Source organism: Salmo salar, chromosome ssa04 (assembly GCF_905237065.1).
Source record: "Salmo salar chromosome ssa04, Ssal_v3.1, whole genome shotgun sequence".
Classification (NCBI taxonomy): Eukaryota; Metazoa; Chordata; class Actinopteri; order Salmoniformes; family Salmonidae; genus Salmo; species Salmo salar.
The window spans coordinates 42914608-42933728 of record NC_059445.1 but is presented as its reverse complement, the minus strand read 5'-3'; the positions used below and the strand labels follow the sequence as shown (position 1 = coordinate 42933728).

At 43.8% G+C, this 19121-nt stretch overlaps 1 protein-coding gene across 1 annotated transcript in view; it reads right to left on the bottom strand.

The window, feature by feature from the left end:
- slc8a4a (solute carrier family 8 member 4a) overlaps positions 1-19121 on the bottom strand; it is a 49770-nt gene that overhangs the window by 17499 nt on the left and 13150 nt on the right. The window contains exons 3-4 of the mRNA XM_014196458.2: positions 8088-9500; positions 7350-7867 (exon numbers count right to left, since the gene is read on the bottom strand). Coding sequence (XP_014051933.1) covers positions 7350-7867; positions 8088-9425 — 1856 coding nt within the window. The 5' untranslated portion in view covers positions 9426-9500. The remainder of the gene's footprint in view (positions 1-7349; positions 7868-8087; positions 9501-19121) is intronic.

Genomic DNA, 19121 nt, shown 5'->3' with positions numbered 1-19121 from the left:
TGTTGAGTTAGAGTAAGCTCAGTGAAAGTTATATTGAGTTAAAGTAAGCTCAGTGAAAGTGATGTTGAGTTAGAGTAAGCTCAGTGAAAATGATGTTGAGTTAAAGTAAGCTCAGTGAAAATGATGTTGAGTTAAAGTAAGCTCAGTGAAAGTGATGTTGAGATAGAGTAAGCTCAGTGAAAGTGATGTTGAGATAGAGTGAGCTCAGTGAAAATTATGTTGAGTTAAAGTAAGCTCAGTGAAAGTGATGTTGAGTTAAAGTAAGCTCAGTGAAAGTGATGTTGAGTTAGAGTAAGCTCAGTGAAAGTTATGTTGAGATAGAGTAAGCTCAGTGAAAATTATGTTGAGTTAAAGTAAGCTCAGTGAAAGTTATGTTGAGTTAAAGTAAGCTCAGTGAAAGTGATGTTGAGTTAGAGTAAGCTCAGTGAAAGTGATGTTGAGATAGAGTAAGCTCAGTGAAAGTGATGTTGAGTTAGAGTAAGCTCAGTGAAAGTGATGTTGAGTTAGAGTAAGCTCAGTGAAAGTGATGTTGAGTTAGAGTAAGCTCAGTGAAAGTGATGTTGAGATAGAGTAAGCTCAGTGAAAGTGATGTTGAGTTAGAGTAAGCTCAGTGAAAGTGATGTTGAGTTAGAGTAAGCTCAGTGAAAGTGATGTTGAGATAGAGTAAGCTCAGTGAAAGTGATGTTGAGTTAGAGTAAGCTCAGTGAAAATGATGTTGAGTTAAAGTAAGCTCAGTGAAAATGATGTTGAGTTAGAGTAAGCTCAGTGAAAGTGATGTTGAGTTAAAGCTCAGTGAAAGTGATGTTGAGTTAGAGTAAGCTCAGTGAAAGTGATGTTGAGTTAGAGTAAGCTCAGTGAAAGTGATGTTGAGTTAGAGTAAGCTCAGTGAAAGTGATGTTGAGATAGAGTAAGCTTAGTGAAAGTGATGTTGAGATAGAGTAAGCTCAGTGAAAGTGATGTTGAGTTAAAGTAAGCTCAGTGAAAGTGATGTTGAGTTAGAGTAAGCTCAGTGAAAGTGATGTTGAGATAGAGTAAGCTCAGTGAAAGTGATGTTGAGTTAGAGTAAGCTCAGTGAAAGTGATGTTGAGTTAGAGTAAGCTCAGTGAAAGTGATGTTGAGTTAAAGTAAGCTCAATGAAAGTGATGTTGAGTTAAAGTAAGCCCAGTGAAAGTGATGTTGAGTTAAAGTAAGCTCAATGAAAGTGATGTTGAGTTAAAGTAAGCTCAGCAAGAGGCCTCCCAGGTAGCTCCGGTTCGGACACCCGGACCCGACATCACCTCCAACACAAAAAACTACAAATAAAAAACATCCCCTGGTGTGTCCCTTTGGTGAGGCGTCATTCTGTAATGTGTGCGCTGAGTCAGGAAGCAAGTTCAGGGAGTGAAACATTTAATAAACAAAACAATAAAAACACACAGACAGGAAATTAAAACAGAAACAATGACACCTGGGGAAGGAACCAAAGGGAGTGACACATATAGGGCAGGTAATCAAGGAGGTGATGGAGTCCAGGTGAGTCTGATGACGCACAGGTCCGCGTAACGATGGTGGTAGGCATGCGCCATAACGAGCAGCCTGGTGACCTAGAGGCCGGAGAGGGCGCACACGTGACAGCCAAGATGAATGACATCTCTCTACGGTCTCTTCTTTCTCTGGAAACATCTTTCCATCTATTCTCTCCCACATTGTCTGTCTGGTTTGTCTGACGCGAATGGAGTAAATACAATTGCTTTTCTTCCAAAAAATTACTATTTATATACACCTATACCACTCTAAAATGTTAAAGTCATACATCATAAGCCCTGTTTTATCGATACTTTTTTATTTTTCATAGAGTAAGCCAGAAGGATAAAGCAAGCAAAAAGGAGCTGCTGAGGCGGAGAGAAAGCATCTCACGGAAGAGATGAGAAGAGGGCTTTAGGGAACAACTCTGAAACAGAGCCTCCTCATAATTACTGAGAGAGAGAGAGAGAGAGAGAGAGAGAGAGAGAGAGAGAGAGAGACAAAGAGAAAGAGAAAGTGAAAGAGAAAGAGAGAAGAAAGAGAGAGAGAGCGAGATCTGAGGTATGATATAAGATTATGAATGTAATGCATTTTTCCAAATGTTCACAGTTCTCTTCCCTGGCATAGGAATCATACACCTCTGTAGTCCCTAATTGTTTAACTTACACTGTGGGGGTGAGTGGCTGGGGGAGACTGAGCGGGAGACGAGTAGCGAGCGAGGGAGAGAAAGAGAAAGAAAGGCTAAACAAAAGGTGATAGTGTTAATGGCTAATCCAGCACGCAGGGCGCTATCTCTCCATATATCATCAGCCTGTCTTCTCTCTTCCCGCAGTGAAATACTTCTCTAATCACATACATCTGATGCTAAACTATAAATGCTCTACTCAGTGAATCTGAGGGGGTGATAAAGACAGAAGTATATATGGAGAGAGAGACAGGTAGAAAGATATGTAATCTGTTGAGTTAGAGTAAGCTCAGTGAAAGTGATGTTGAGTTAGAGTAAGCTCAGTGAAAGTGATGTTGAGATAGAGTAAGCTCAGTGAAAGTGATGTTGAGTAAGCTCAGTGAAAGTGATGTTGAGATAGAGTAAGCTCAGTGAAAGTGATGTTGAGATAGAGTAAGCTCAGTGAAAGTGATGTTGAGATAGAGTAAGCTCAGTGAAAGTGATGTTGAGATAGAGTAAGCTCAGTGAAAGTTATGTTGAGTGAGCTCAGTGAAAGTGATGTTGAGTTAGAGTAAGCTCAGTGAAAATGATGTTGAGACAGAGTAAGCTCAGTGAAAGTGATGTTGAGATAGAGTAAGCTCAGTGAAGATTATCTGTGTGATTTCCCCTGATTTAGTGGCAACAACACACTGTTGAAAGATCTACAGTACATAGTTCTGTAAATGCAGTTGTGTTCATGAGTCCTAACAGCAGACATAGTATTGTGGTAGCAGCATAGCCATGGTACATTAGCAACAATCACCATGGCACAGTAGCATGGTAACGGTAGCTTTGGCAGCACGATCCTGTGACAGAGATGAAGTCCCTAGTCCCTACTTACAAGCTTCCATGAACTGCGACAGAGCATCCAACGTTGTGTTTGATTTCCACGCCACATGTTTGTGTACGCAGTGTTAACGGCCACAGGGGGGAACGTAAATAAACCAGGAAGAAATAACTGCAGTGGGGTTCGAAATGTGCTGTATACAGGGGGCTGTTCAGTTTCATGCAGCAAAACATAGTCGCAGGGCGGAACACTTCCACCACCTTACCGCTGCACTAGCAATATTTGCACTGGTGTGTGTGGTAACAGAGTTTTTGTGTGTAAATGTGTGTTGTTTAAGTGATACCTTGCTGTGTTGTTTCATATTACGTTCAGTGGCGTACGGAAGGCATGGAAGCACCCAGACACACGGTAAATGGGTCTGAATCTATACATGTGTTTCTGCTGTGCTGTACTCTATTGTAGGTCTCAGTGGGAGCCCATGTGTTTGCATCAGCCGTCCACACTCCCCTGTACTCTCACATTATGTCTGTTTCTCTCTCTTCCTCCATCTTCCTAACGATATGTGGGCCGGCTGTCTATTTGTGTCCACACACAAAGAACACAAGCTTGGACACACACAGGCAGTGGTTTGGCGAGCGAGAAAAAAAAGAAGGCTTTTACCGAAGAGTCAGCGAGACGCCACACACACCCTCTGTGTAATGACTGAGTAGAGCATGCCAATAAGAGAACACTGAACTGCACTGAGGAGGGGGAAGAAGAGAGAAGCTACAGACTGTACTGTACACAGACATTATTTACATTTTATCCTCAAATAAATGCGCAAGAAAAAAAAGAGCAGGACAAAGCGAGGCAGATGTACAGTCTACAGACCCACATCAGATTTCTCCACACAGCCCTGAAGGCTGAAGTGATTGAGTGAGGCATGGAGCAGCTGCTACGGTGTGTCATAGAGGACCTTGGAGGGCTGGGGGGTAGTGGGTGAGGAAGTGGGGGCGCAGGTCACCCAACACTGCCTGCTAAGTCTAGCCAGGTCCAGTCCTCATTAACCACAGAGACACAGGGGTGCAGGGAGACGGAGACTTGGGAGCATGACCAAGTTTTTGACAGATAGTCCATGGTAACTCAGATACTGTATATTTATTGTTATGCGTTTGTTTCCTGCTCTACTTACACAGGAGGCTGTGAAATTGGACACACCCTTTTAACATCTCACCATAAGCCCAAAACATTCACAATGTAAATACAATGAAAATAAAACAGATGAATCCATCAAAATGATCTGACACCTCTCCTGATTTGTGACATCCGATACATCTCCAATGTAATGACACGTTTGGTTTTGGCAGAGGTATTGAGTTGCTCATCACTGCAGCTGCACCTGATGGCGTAGGGATTAGAGGCGATTAGGTTTCAGTGCTTTGGCAAAAGACAGCGTGTGATCTGAGCCGCCGTTTGATCTAGGCTGTGAGAGTAAGCAAACGGATAAAAACAAAATCAAACAGACTGCAAATACTAATCAAAGCTGTCACTATCATGGGGGGGGGGGGGGGATTCCCCAGTCAATCTGTAATTCCCTTCATTAAGAAAAGTAATACAAGTATCGTTATTGGAGGTGGCAGAATATTACCTGCTTCTTTTCAGATATCCCCTCCCTCTGGTGAGATAATATCATCCGTCCAATTAACACATTAAGGTGTGTACGAGTGTGTGTACTTGCGGTACTGAATTTGTGTATTCATGTGTGAGAGTGTATACAGTATCAGTCTTTTGGCTGAATCCAGGGTAGAGGATTTGGTTAACACATCAAAAAGACCAGCTAAAATGAGGGAATATGATTATGTGGATTAGGATTTGAATGTATTAAACACTATAGCTGCAGTATCTGTGTTTTTCCCCATACTGTGAGTGTCCTAACTAATTTACGTAGCTAGGTAACAGAGTGTAATTGCTATTCCAAATGACTGCCAGACGAGAAGCATGGGGAGATACGAGGCAGTACAGAATAAGAAATAAGGACAGGGAACAGAGGAACATAGAGAGATGAGAAGAGAGAAAGAAACCTTTGACATCTACTGTGAATACTCTATGCTTTTCACCTCTCCTAAAGATCTGTATTACTTAAATAGAACAAAACCGGTGTGTTCTTTCAATATCTCCAAAGTGTGTCCATAAGTTCAGAGCTTCTGGTTGACTCTGGTGAATTTCAAACACACTCATTTGCATTCAAAGCACTACTAACCCCTGACCCTGCCACTGTGGAGAGTGTGTGTGTGTGTGTGTGTGTGTGTGTGTGTGTGTGTGTGTGTGTGTGTGTGTGTGTGTGTGTGTGTGTGTGTGTGTGTGTGTGTGTGTGTGTGTGTGTGTGTGTGTGTATCAGAATGCTCAGGTGGTTATCGATCCAGTAGTTAGTGTAGCCGTAGAGCCAGAGTAGAGAGGAATATGACTGTATTGATCCCCCATGTAGAATCTGTCTCTCTCTCTCCCAGCCGTTAGATCTCTGCTTATATAACTGTCCCCTTTCCCCGTTTCCTTTCCTTTTTCATCGGATTGTTTTATGCTTGTTTTCCCTCTCCAACCTCCAATAGGAGAAGAGCAGATACACACTAATCCACAAAACTAGGGAATGTGACATCTCTCTGTATTTGTTTTTTAGGATCGGAGGTTTGTCTGTATAAATCCCAGTGCATCGATTGGAGCTCAGAACTGCAGGGCAAACGCACAGTATACTTCATGCATCAATTTTAAACTCATTCATCCTGGCTCCTTGTTAGTTTGCCTGTTAAAGTTGGCCTCCACCTTTCCTTCTCTCTCTCTCTCTCTCTCTCTCTCTCTCTCTCTCTCTCACACCCACATACATACACCCACACACACACACACACACACACACACACACACACACACACACACACACACACACACACACACACACACACACACACACACACACACACACACACACACACACACAAAGCCCCCTGGACTCGTGCTGGCTGGTGCCAGGCTACTTGAGTTGTGACTGTCCAGGGAGAGCCCGTTAGAGTCTGTTACGCTGTTTAGAAGAGAGGGTTCATCTGTCTGGTCAGCAGAAAACACTGACAGATAGATGCGCTAGCACACACAAACACATACACACAATAATGTCAATTCTCACTTACAGTACTACACAAAATCTGCATTCGAATGCAGAAACGTATACTCCTGCCCACTCAGCTACTCAACCAACCAACCCACACGCACGTGCGCGCGCGCGTTAATGTTCACACACACACACACACACACACACACACACACACACACACACACACACACACACACACACACACACACACACACACACACACACACACACACACACACACACACACACACACACACACACACACACACATCTCAGAAGAATGGACAACACATGCACCTGTCCCTCCACCCACCCATCTAACACACGTATACGCACTGCACTTTTTTCCAGCCCATGATTACCATCGCTTTTCTCGTCACACATTCCATGAAGCACCCGCCCACACACCACTCTCTGAGCTCTCTTCCTCATCAGTCAGCCAACCCTGCCTACAGTGAGAGATGAATGCTAAAACACTGCTTTGCACTCTCATCCCCTCTCTAACTCTCCTTCCGCCCTCTTACCTGCCTCTCTACCTCGAAATCTATCTAATTTTTCTCTAGTCTAAATTATCACTCAAATCATTACCATCACACAAACCCTTTTCATTTTCTAAAGCCACTGCCCTTCCTTCAATCAGTCCACTATTCTTTATTTTACATCATTTACATATTTGACTACACCCTTTTCAGCGATATTCATTTAGTTTCTTTTTATGGTCTCTCTTTCATTTCACTATATTGCCTTCTCTCTATGAAAATGGCGAAATCCCAAATGCCACACATTGTCTATCCATTACAATGAATGAACTCCCATAGAAACAACAGTGTTCTAATATAGCTACATGTATTCTTCCCTTTCATCACTTCCCATTCCTCTCGCTCTCTGTCCCCCACACCGCAGCCCCACTGTTAGATCTCCTGCTGTTTATCCCCTCTCTACGGCTCTCTCCTCTTCCTCTCCAATTCTGTTAAAAACGCTATACCCCTCAAAACTCAACTCAGGACCTAGAAGCCAGTTTCACTCATTTTTTCATTGTTCCCCTCCAATCAGGGACTGATTTAGACCTGGGACACCAAGTGGGAGCAATTAATGATCAGGTAGAACAGAAAACCAGCAAGAGTGGAATACCCCATATTCTATACCATACCAATGGGCCATATAATATCATACTGTAACACAACACACAAGTCATCAGCAGCAGAGCAGCGTACACAACAGGAAGTGGTGTTACTCACATGGTCTCGTCGTTCTGGAACTCCAGTTTCCCAGCCACCTCCTCGTAGTCCTCCCCAGCCTTGGCGGTGCCCTCCAGGGTGTGGTAGGGGATGGCCACTTTACCCCTGGCCCCGGACATCCGGTGCACCTTCACCTGCATGGTGCCCACGCTCTCGCTCACCCTCATAGACTCTACTTCAAACGTGAAGATGCCTGCGTGGTCGTCGTCATAAATGGTTACCGTGGCAGTGTGGGCGTTGCCCAGGGCGGCCTTGGGGGATACGTGGGGGGAGAGGTTCCTCATACTGCTGGTGGTGGTGATGGTGCTGGGCTCCAGGATGGCCACCTCGGCACGGTGGACGATGCGAGGGTTGCTGAGGTGCACGTAGAAGTGCTCGTCCTCTTCGAAGATGTCGTCATCAATAACCCCCACGGTCAGCTCCTTCAGTGTCTCACCAGGTTTGAAGACCAGCGTGCCCTCAGCAAATTCATAGTCTGAGCCGGCGTTGGCCGTGCCGTCCTCTGTCCGGTAGTCCACCTGAGGTGACCCAGGAACAAAATCAACTCAATGACGATTCAATTAATTCACTAGACAGGAGTAATTACTGGAGAAAATGGCCCCCTGGCTCGACCCTTATCTCATCTAAAAACCTTTCCCATTATTACATTTAGCTTGAGTGATTTTCAACATAATAATCTTTCCATTATACAGTACAATAAATCACAAAGACAAATATGAGTAGCTTGTCCCCACTGACCTTGACTGTGCAGCCGCTTTCGCCACCATGGCGCCCAACAGACAGCTTGAGCGAGCTACAGTTCTCAAAGCACTGGTAGTGTGAGGGTTCAAACTGCAGGTAGATGGTGTGGGGGTCCTCCTCCTGTCCGCTGGCCTCATGGCAGCTCACCACCTTCCTGGCCTGGTCGGCAGCATGCTTCTTCAGGATGTTCCCAGCACCGATCATCATGCGTGTGGCCTGGATGCGGTAGAAGGCCCTGCTCTTCTGCTGCTGGACCAGAACCTGGTAGTTGGCCATCTCAATCAACTGCTCTGTGTCCTTCTCTGGGTGCCTCTGTTTCAGCTCCTTCAGGGTGCGGGCCATGTCCCTCCGAGCCTCATCCTCTTCTGAGTTCAGTCCACCACCCTCCTCCACCCCCTCCAGCATGCTGTCCAGCACATCCTTGGGGTGGGGGTGGGAGTTGCCCCCCTGGCCGTCCATCTCCACATCCATCTTGGTGAACATGCTGTCCCCCTCTGTCTCGATGATGATGCCGCGGGCCTTGTCGACACGGTAACGCTTGTGGATGTACTTGTAGAAGAGCAGGCGTCGGTCCGCGACCCAGGCCTGAACCACACAGATGGGGAAGAACATGAAGGTAAGCACGGCCTCCCACACCTCCACCTCCCCCGGGGAGATGACAGCCAGGATCAGGTAGAGCCAGATGTAGGCGAAGATGCTCCAGGTTGCCGTGACGAAGAACACCCTCAGGTGCTTGATCCTGCGTGTCTCGTTCTCTGGCACCACGTGCACACAGAGGGCGATGATGACGAACATGTTGAATGCTGCGCTGCCCACAATGGTGCTGGGGCCCAGGGAGCCTGCCTCAAACGAGTGGCCACACACCTCGATGACGGACAGCAGGATCTCTGGGGCAGACGAGCCTAGGGCCATCAGGGTCAGGTTGGATACGGTCTCATTCCAGATGCGTACAGTGGCTGTAGTGGTCTCTCCGTTGGGCTTCTTGATGGTGATCTCTTTCTCCTGAGAGGTGATGACCTCAATAGAAGACATGAAGCGGTCGGCAATGATGGACATGCCCAGGAACATGTAGATGAGGGCCACGAAGTAGACGATGGCCCGTGCCACCTTGTCACCCACCGACGGGTTCTGAGGGTTCCACATGGGCAGGACCACGCCCTCAGAGCAGGGGTCTCCATCGGAGCAGTTGCTGGGCGGGCTGCTGGGTGCTGCATGGTCTGAGCCAGCCTGAGAGAGGTGGGTAAGCCCCAGGAGGAAGAGGAGGAAGAGGGAGGTGGAGAGGCTGGAGGAGGAGGAGGAGGGGTGGGCAAGGCTCAGAATGTGGGTGTGTAACATGCCGGCGTCCGGACATTCGAGTCAGCTGGCTCCAGAGATCAATCCACTTCACGTCTAACGTCTCAACAGACACCTCTGGAAGACACATGGGAAGAGGTGTAGTGACTTACAGACAACACTAGCACAAACACAATATTGATCATTAGTATTACATGGATTACGAACAGAAAAACAGCCCCGTCGCAAAAATCGGTGTCTTACTTCCAGACAAACTAAACACCTTCTTTGCCCGCTTTGAGGATAATACAATGCCACCGACGCGGCCCACTACCAAAGACTGTGGGCTCTCCTTCTCCGTGGCCGATGTGAGTAAAACATTTAAATGTGTTAACCCTCGCAAGGCTGCCGGCCCAGACGGCATCCCTAGCCGTGTCCTCAGAGCATGCGCAGAAGAGTTGGCTGGTGTGTTTACGGACATATTCAATCAATCCCTATCCCAGTCTGCTGTCCCCACATGCTTCAAGATGACCACCGTTGTTCCTATTTCCAAGAAGGCAAAGATAACTGAACTAAATGACTATCGCCCCGTAGCAGTCACTTCTGTCATCATGAAGTGCTTTGAGAGACTAGTCAAGGATCATATCACCTCTACCCTACCTGTCATCCTAGACTCACTTCAGTTTGCTTACCGCCCCAATAGGTCCACCGACGATGGAATAGCCATCACACTGCCCTATCCCATCTGGACAAGAGGAATGTAAGAATGCTGTTCATTGACTAGAGCTCAGCATTCAACACCATAGTACCCTCCAAACTCATCAATAAGCTTGAGACCATGGGTCTCGACCCCGGCCTGTGCAACTGGGTCCTGGACTTCCGGACGGGACGCCCCCAGGTGGTGAAGGTAGGAAACAACATCTCCACTCCGCTGATCCTCAACACTGGGGCCCCACAATGGTGCGTGCTCAGCCCCTCCTGTACTCCCTGTTCACCCACGGCTGTGTGGCCACGCACACCTCCAACTCAATCATCAAGTTTGCAGACGACACAACAGTGGTAGGCTTGATTACCAACAATGACGAGACAGCCTACAGGGAGGAGGTGAGGGCTCTCAGAGTGTGCTGTCAGGAAAATAACCTATCACTCAATGTCAGCAAAACAAAAGAGATGATTGTGGACTTCAGGAAACAGCAAAGGGAGCACCCCCCTATCCACAACGATGGGACAGCAGTGGAGAAGATGGAATGTTTTAAGTTCCTCTGTGTACAAATCACAGACAAACTGAAATGGTCCACCCACACAGACAGTGTGGTGAAGAAGGCGCAACAGCGCCTCTTCAACCTCAGGAGTCTGAAATAAATGTGGCTTGTCATCGAAAACCCTCACTAACTTTTACAGGTGCACAATTGAGAGCATCCTGTTGGGCTGTATCACCGCCTGTTACGGCAACTGCACCTCCCACAACCGCAGGGCTCTCCAGGACACCTACAACACCCGATGTCACAGGAAGGCTAAAAAGATCATCAAGGACAACAACCACCCAAGCCACTGCCTGTTCACCCCACTTCCATCCAGAAGGCGAGGGCAGTGCAGATGCATCAAAGCTGGGACCGAGAGATTGAAAAACAACTTCTATCTCATGGCCATCAGACTGTTAAATAGCCATCACTAGCACAGAGAGGCTGCTACCTACTTACAGACTTGATATCATTGGCCACTTTAATATATGGAACACTAGTCATTTCAATAACGCCACTTTAAGAATGTTTACATATCTCACATTACTCATCTCATATGTATATACTGTATCCTACACTATCTATTCTATACTATCTATTGCATCTTAGCCGCTCTGTCACTGCTCATCTATATATTTATATATTCTTATCCCATTCCTTTACTACATTGTGTGTATTAGGTTTTGTTGTGGAATTGTTAGATATTACCTGTTAGATACTGCTGCACTGTCAGATCTAGAAGCATAAGCATTTCACTACACTCGCAATAACAGCTGCTAACCACATGTATATGACCAATACAATTTGATTTGATTTTGATTTAGTAGCTGCAGATCAGTGAAGGGTCTGCAATGCATCCCTGGTCCTGGAGCCACGGAGTAGTCCTTGTCTTTCCCTAAGGCTAGGTGTTCCAGTGGTCAATCAGAATGTGATGTGGGGGAGTTACAGTGATAGAGTTCATTACAACCCACATATCTGGTTAATCAATTAAAGCCCGGACGACAATTAAAACCAGCAGACCACGTAAGTAGCTCTCCAGAAGCTGATCTATCGATTTTTACAGATGAGCACCACCGTTGTTTACCCACCTGAGTAATCTCCTATTTGCACTTACTGTAACCCTGTTTCTGGTGTTATTGGTGGTATAAAAGCTATTGCAGCTGCTGTTACAATAGCTGATGCTGTCAACTAGCACTTTATTCTCTGAATATCCCATCCAACAGCTCCTGGTTCACCCCTTCTCTGTTGTGTGACTGACTACCCATTGTGCTGTATTGTCAATGTTAACTCTGTAATATACCAAGCACGGTGTTCACTTTGAAATACACTTTTTGAAAACACTAACCCTTGTTCTTTTTAATGCCTCGGTCTATGGTGCTTAACAAATGTGTTAAACCGTGGCCCAGAGTCAGTGGTAACAATAACAGCGTAATGAGTAATGTTCACAGAAAGAGAAAGTGTTTTTTCTTTCTCATCCCTGAAAAGTCCTAGCTGAGGCGTGTTTTATATAAGAGCCTGTATCACGCATGGATGACCAATGACGCCTCTGCTTCCTTAGCCTCTCCTCTCTCTCTCTCTCTCTCTCTCTCTCTCTCTCTCTCTCTCTCTCTCTCTACAAACAGTACAGTACACTCACATCAGCAGCTCCTGTCCTTCCAAGCCGTACAGTGGTCCACAGCCATTCACCTCCTAGTGCCAGCCTCCCCCATTCCCCACCTCTCCACGTGCACTCCCTCCTAACCAGTCGCCCACCTCTTTTGATGATCACCCTAACCCTAACCTTAACCCTAACCCTATCCCTATCCCTAACCATAACCCTATCAGCAGCACTACAGGGCTGCTTTGTTACCAAACAATGAGACCACCGACAGCTATTGTACCACCAATAACAACAGAAACAGCCTCTCTGGGTAAGTGGGCATTTGGCCAAGGCGGTTTACTCACTAAAGAGGAGATAACTCAAAGGTGGGTGAACAGACCAGCATTGCTGATCTGTGGAAAGGATCCAGCCCTGTATTCACAGAGCACTGATGTTTTCATCAGCCTTCCTGTGCACTCCAATGGCTCTCCCTGGTACTTCCAACTACTTGGATGGGAATTATAGTGTTTACCATGCAACATAGCCCACGTAGTGTGAGACTGGAGACTAGCTGGAGTTCCCTAATGATTGACAGGTGAAAACATTCTGTGGACATGGCACACGCCATGACTGACTCCCATTTAAGGAGACAGGACGATAGGAAACAGTGATCTGAATAACAGTGAGCATCCCTGTCCACAGTCACTGGCAGTCAAATGGTTAGGTAGGGACAAGATCTCGGCGTAACATCGAAAGGACATCTAAGCCTCTGTGCCCCTTTCCATTGGTTTGGTTTATTGATTTGCACCCTTAACAAGGAAAGCGTCTTCAAGCATGGAAACCTTTAGCAAATGGGGCACATTGTCGAGGGGGTCAAAGATGAAATTGTTGCATCTCAAAAACATGCAGACATTCAGAGCAAAGAGGAAAGAATTGTATAACATTACAAGATGCCAAGAAGAAGATGACTGCATGAATATTAGGTTAAGAGACTCAGAGCAGACACAGAACTGGACATCAGCTGTGTGTGGTAGAGGTTTAATCAGTAGTCCAGCCAGCCATCGTCTCTCTCTGCCTCCACTCAGAATTCCCCATCAGTAACCACGGTGACAGGCCAGAAACAACAAATTGAGTTTGAAACAACATGAGCACACCACACAAACCCTAAATGTTGTGGTGCCATTTCTGATTTTTCTTGAGCAGAATATGCTTGTACAAATTGATTCAATTTCACTCCATGTTAAACTGTGTCTAGACTGGGGTACCTCATTCCTTCAACTCAATTACTATCTGACATTTTTAGGATAACTGTGCAAAAGCAGTTTTATTGTTTTCACATAGACTTGCTGGCATACCCACAGATTTCAGTTAGCATTGATGCAAAGAGCTGTAGAATAGCACAAAGGTAATTCAAACCCAATATATTTCCTTATCATTGTTGTTTTGTATGAGTCTATGGAACACTGCAAAACCATACCAAACCACCTACATGAACAGACGTGTGATAGGGGGTTTAGGTTTGGGCACCAAAAGCAGTCAATACTGTATTGACACTGTATCCTCCCTCTGCCTCTTCAGTCCATCCAAGTCAATATTTAGCACACCTCCCCTCTGTCTTCATTTACCTCCTGACAGCTATCCCCAGCAATGCTACACAGATCATGTAAATCATACAACACAGTAACTGATCGTTGATATACTCTTATGTTTGCAGTTTTCATAATGGCCCCCAGACCGGAAAATCGATTCAGTGCCAACATTCTAATACTGAGACTTACCATGAAGACGATCTCTTTAAGGTCAAGTAATGTAGCTGTCTCATTGATGTCAGCTAACAATGCAATATAATAGCATTGTTATTTGTCCAGGTTAGATCGTGGGGCTGCTCACCGCCAGCAGATAGCAGGGGGAATGAGAGCGGAGCAGCATACTAATGAAGGGAGCATTAGAGAGATGTTAAAGAACCCCTGCAGATCACCCCTGAGGTTCTTACACTAGAGAATCCCACTGAGCACAAAGTGGTTGAATCAACGTTGTTCCAACTTAATTAGTCAACGTATTGTGACGTGGAATCTACGTGGAAAATACATTGGATTTGAAAAAAGTAATACATTTAAACTGTTGTTTTGAGGGTGAATTTTCAACCACGGGATTATGTCATCATGGTAACAACATTTTAACATAGACAAACCTTAAAATATGTGAATTTGTACCTTTAAAACAACGTCCGATCGTCAACATTAAATCCACAATCAGACAAAAAGCAATGGTCTGGGCAGCACCTCCTACTGGAGAATTGATCTACCTACAGCTACCCTTTGGTCTCCCATCCAGGGTTTTAAGCAAGCCAAGCTTAGCTATAATATTTGTCACTGACTATCACCAATGTGCTGTCGTGAGAATGATTGTTGAGAGATCTCCAATTAAAAATGAGATATATTCACTGTTGCTATCAAAGCCATTCCAAAGGGTAGGTTTAATAGAGCAAATTATATGTGACCATACTTCACTCATATAACATGATTATATTTAGGCCTTCAACAATCAACAGCTATTGTTTCAATTCAACCCAGAATTCAACTAATAATAGACAAAACAATAGCCTAGGGTTTCAAGCTCTGGCTGATTAAAAAAGTAATGACATTTAGTGATGTTGAATTGTGTTTGGTTGTCAACACAACCAAATATCAACATTTGAAGGAGATGTATCTTCTGCTTGGATAGTTCCATCTGTGCCACTGACTTAGTCTGGCTTTAATCCCAGTTTAGTGTTTTTAATTCCAGTTTAGTGTCTACAAATGAATTCATATGTTGGATTCAAGTCTCCATCTCAACCAAACATCAAAGTTAAAGAATAGGATAAAATCAAATCAAACTTTATCCACATTTAAAGTTTGATTTGATTTAACTTTGATGTTTGGTTGAGATGGAGACATGAATCCAGCATATCAATGATTAATATGTTGACATCAGATGGAATTAAAGTCAGTGGCACAGATGGAACTATCGAAGCAGAAGATACAGTAAATATTTTAAATAGAAAACATAGCCTCTATTAACTTATCGACAAGTTAACAGATTATATGTTGGATTCAAATCTCCAATTTAACCAAATATAAAAGTTAAATAATGGGATTAGTGGCTCAGATGAAACTATCCCAGCATTAGATACATCTCCTTTATTGGTTGATATTTGGTTGCATTGTCAACCAAACACAGTTCAATATTACTTCTGCAATACAGTAAATAGCCTGAAGCTTTCTTACAAAATAATGTAACATTCAACCTTAAAATGACTAACACATCCATGGCCACATTCCTAGTGTACTGTAACTATACTTGACATCACAGGTCTGTGGAGATCTTTACATTTGCTGTAATAATCTGTGCAGAATATCAAACGGCATTGATCACTTGTATCATGTATTTTTAATGTAATCTCAACTACAATCCAGACCATTTGGTTCTGCTATTACATGTCGCACAGTGATAACACATTAATCTGATATATAAATAAACAAAATATCTGACATTGTATTCCCATTTGAACTTTGCTGTGCTTTTAAAATGGTTGAAAGCACAGTGATAGACAGGTGGGTGAAAATACAGTTGATGTTAGAAGTTTACATACACATAGGTTGGAGTCATTAAAACTAGTTTTTTCAACCACTCCACAAAATATCTTGTTAAGAAACTATAGTTTTTGAAAGTCGGTTAGGACATATACTTTGTGCATGACACAAGTGATTTTTCCAACAATTGTTTACAGACAGATTATTTCACTTATAATTCACTGTATCACAATTCCAGTGGGTCAGAAGTTTACATACACTAAGTTGACTGTGCCTTTAAACAACTTGGAAGTTTACAGAAAATGACGTCATGGCTTTAGAAGCTTCTGATAGGCTAATTGACATCATTTGAGTCAATTGGAGGTGTACCTGTGGATGTATTTCAAGGCCTACCTTCAAACTCAGTGCCTCTTTGCTTGACATCATGGGAAAGACTTCAGAAAAAATTTGTGGACCTCCACAAGTCTGTTTCATCCATGGGAGCAATTTCCAAACGCCTGAAGGTACCACGTTCATCTGTACAAACAATAGTATGCAAGTATAACACCTTGAGACCACGCAGCGGTCATACCGCTCAGGAAGGAGACGCGTTCTGTCTCCTGGAGATGAACGTATTTTGGTGTGAAAAGTGAAAATCAATCCCAGAACAACAGCAAAGGACCTTGTGAAGATGCTGGAGGAAACAGGAACAAAAGTATCTATATCCACAGTAAAACGAGTCCTATATCGACATAACCTGAAAGGCCGCTGAGCAAGGAAGTAGCCACTGCTCCAAAACTGCCATAAAAAAGCCAGACTATGGTTTGCAACTGCACATGGGGACAAAGATCGTACATTTTGGAGAAATGACCTATGGTCTGATGAAACAAAAATAGAACTGTTTGGCCATAATGACCATTGTTATGTTTGGAGGAAAAAGGGGGAGGCTTGCAAGCCTAAGAACACCATCCCAACCGTGAAGCACGGGGGTGACAGCATCATGTTGTGGGGGTGCTTTGCTGCAGGAGGGACTGGTGCACTTCACAAAATAGATGGCATCATGAGGGAGGAAAATTATGTGGCTATATTGAAGCAATATCTCAAGACATCAGTCAGGAAGTTAAAGCTTGGTCGCAAATGGGTCTTCCAAATGGACAAGCATACTTCCAAAGTTGTGGGAAAATGGCTTAAGGACAACAAAGTCAAGGTATTGGAGTGGCCATCACAAAGCCTTGACCTCAATCCTATAGAGAATTTGTGGGCAGAACTGAAAAAGTGTGTGCGAGCAAGGAGGCCTACAAACCTGATTCAGTTACACCAGCTCTGTCAGGAGGAATGGGCCAAAATTCACCCAAATATTGTGGGAAGCTTGCGGAAGGCTACCTGAAACATTTGACCCAAGTTAAACAATTTAAAGGCAATGCTACCAAATACTAATTGAGTGTATGTAAACTTCTGACCCAGTGGGAATGTGATTAAAGAAATAAAAGCTGAAATAAATCATTCTCGCTACTTTTATTCTGGCATTTCACATTCTTAAAATAAAGTGGTGTTCCTAACTGACTTAAAACAGGGAATTCTTACTAGGATTAAATGTCAGGAATTGTGAAAAACGGAGTTTAAATGTAGTTGGGTAAGGTGTAGGTAAATTTCCGACTTCAACTGTAGATAATAAACAAAAGTGAAATACACAAAAAAATGACCGTAAACATTACACTCAAAAAAGTTTCAAATGAATAAAAACATTTCAAATGTCATATTATGTATTTTTACAGTGTTGTAATGATGTGAAAAATAGTACAAAAGGGAAAATAAAAAAACATTAATATGGGTTGTGTTTACAATGGTGTTTGTTCTTCACCGGTTTCCCTTTTCTTGTGGCAACAGGTCACAAATCTTGCTGCTGTGATTGCACTCTGTTGTATTTCACCCAATAGATATGGGAGTTTATCAAAATTGGATTTGTTTTAAAATTCTTTGTGGGTCTGTGTAATCTGAGGGAAATATGTGTCTCTAATATGGTCATACATTTAGTAGGAGGTTAGGAAGTATAGCTTAGTTTCCACCTCATTTTATGGGCAGTGTGCACATAAGCTGTCTTCTCTTGAAAGCCAGGTCTGCCTTTGGCAGCCTTTCTCAATAAAAAGGCTATGCTCACTGAGTCTGTACATAGTCAAATATTTCCTTAAATTTGGGTCAGTCAGGTATTCTGCCACTGTGTACTCTCTGTTTAGGGCCAAATAGCATTCTAGTTTGTTCTGTTTTTTTGTAAATTCTTTCCAATGTGTCAAGTAATTGTGTTTTTGTTTTCTCGTGATTTGGTTGGGTCTAATTGTGTTGCTGTCCTGGGACTCTGTGGGGTCTATTTGTGTTTGTGAACAGAGCCCCAGGACCAGCTTGCTTAGGGGGCTCTTCTCCAGGTTCATTTGTCTGTAGGTGATGGCTTTGTTATGGAAGGTTTGGGAAACGCTTCCTTTTAGGTGGTTGTAGAATTTAACAGCTCTTTTCTGGATTTTGATAATTAGCGGGTATTGGCCTTCTGCTCTGCATACATTATTTGGTGTTTTACGTTGTACACTGAGGATATTTTTGCAGAATTCTGCATGCAGAGTCTCAATTTGGCGTTTGTCCCATTTTGTGAATTCTTGGTTGGTGAGCTGACTCCAGACCTCACAACCATAAAGGGCAATGGGTTCTATAACTAATTCAAGTATTTTGAACTGGGCTCCCAAGTGACGCAGCAATCTAAGGCACGGCACCTCAGTGCTAGAGGCGTCACTACAGACCCTGGTTCAATTCCAGACGGAATCACAACCCGCTGTGATTGGGAGTCTGATAGGGTGGCGCACATTTGGCCCAGCGTCGTTAGGGTTTTGTCGGGGTAGGCCGTCATTGTAAATAAGAATTTGTTCTTAACTGACTTGCCTAGTCTCTCTCTATATATAATGTCAAATAATCACAATTATTCCAAGATACTTCTTCAGCCAGAAGTGCTTTTTGAGGTTGGTTAGGTTTTGGTTTGATTATAAAAAAATAATCACAGATTTTCGTTTTTGTTTTTTAAATAATTGTTTTCATTAAACGCACTATGCATTATGTGGGTTGAATGCTGTAAGAACGCAGAATAAAACAATTAATAAAGGTCCCATGATGGTAGCTGCTGCCCATTACTGTTATTAATTATTAACCATAATTTATTCACTTTACTTTTTACCTTAATAAAATATTTATTTCATTCCAAAAATCACTATTTTGTAGTTCTTCAAAGTAAATAAGGCATTTTTTTATGACTGCTGAATACCAAATATCAATCCCTTACATGCTGACCACACTGCTCATACATGTTGTTCAATTATTGCACCCACAGTGCTCGCGCTCGTCAACGAGC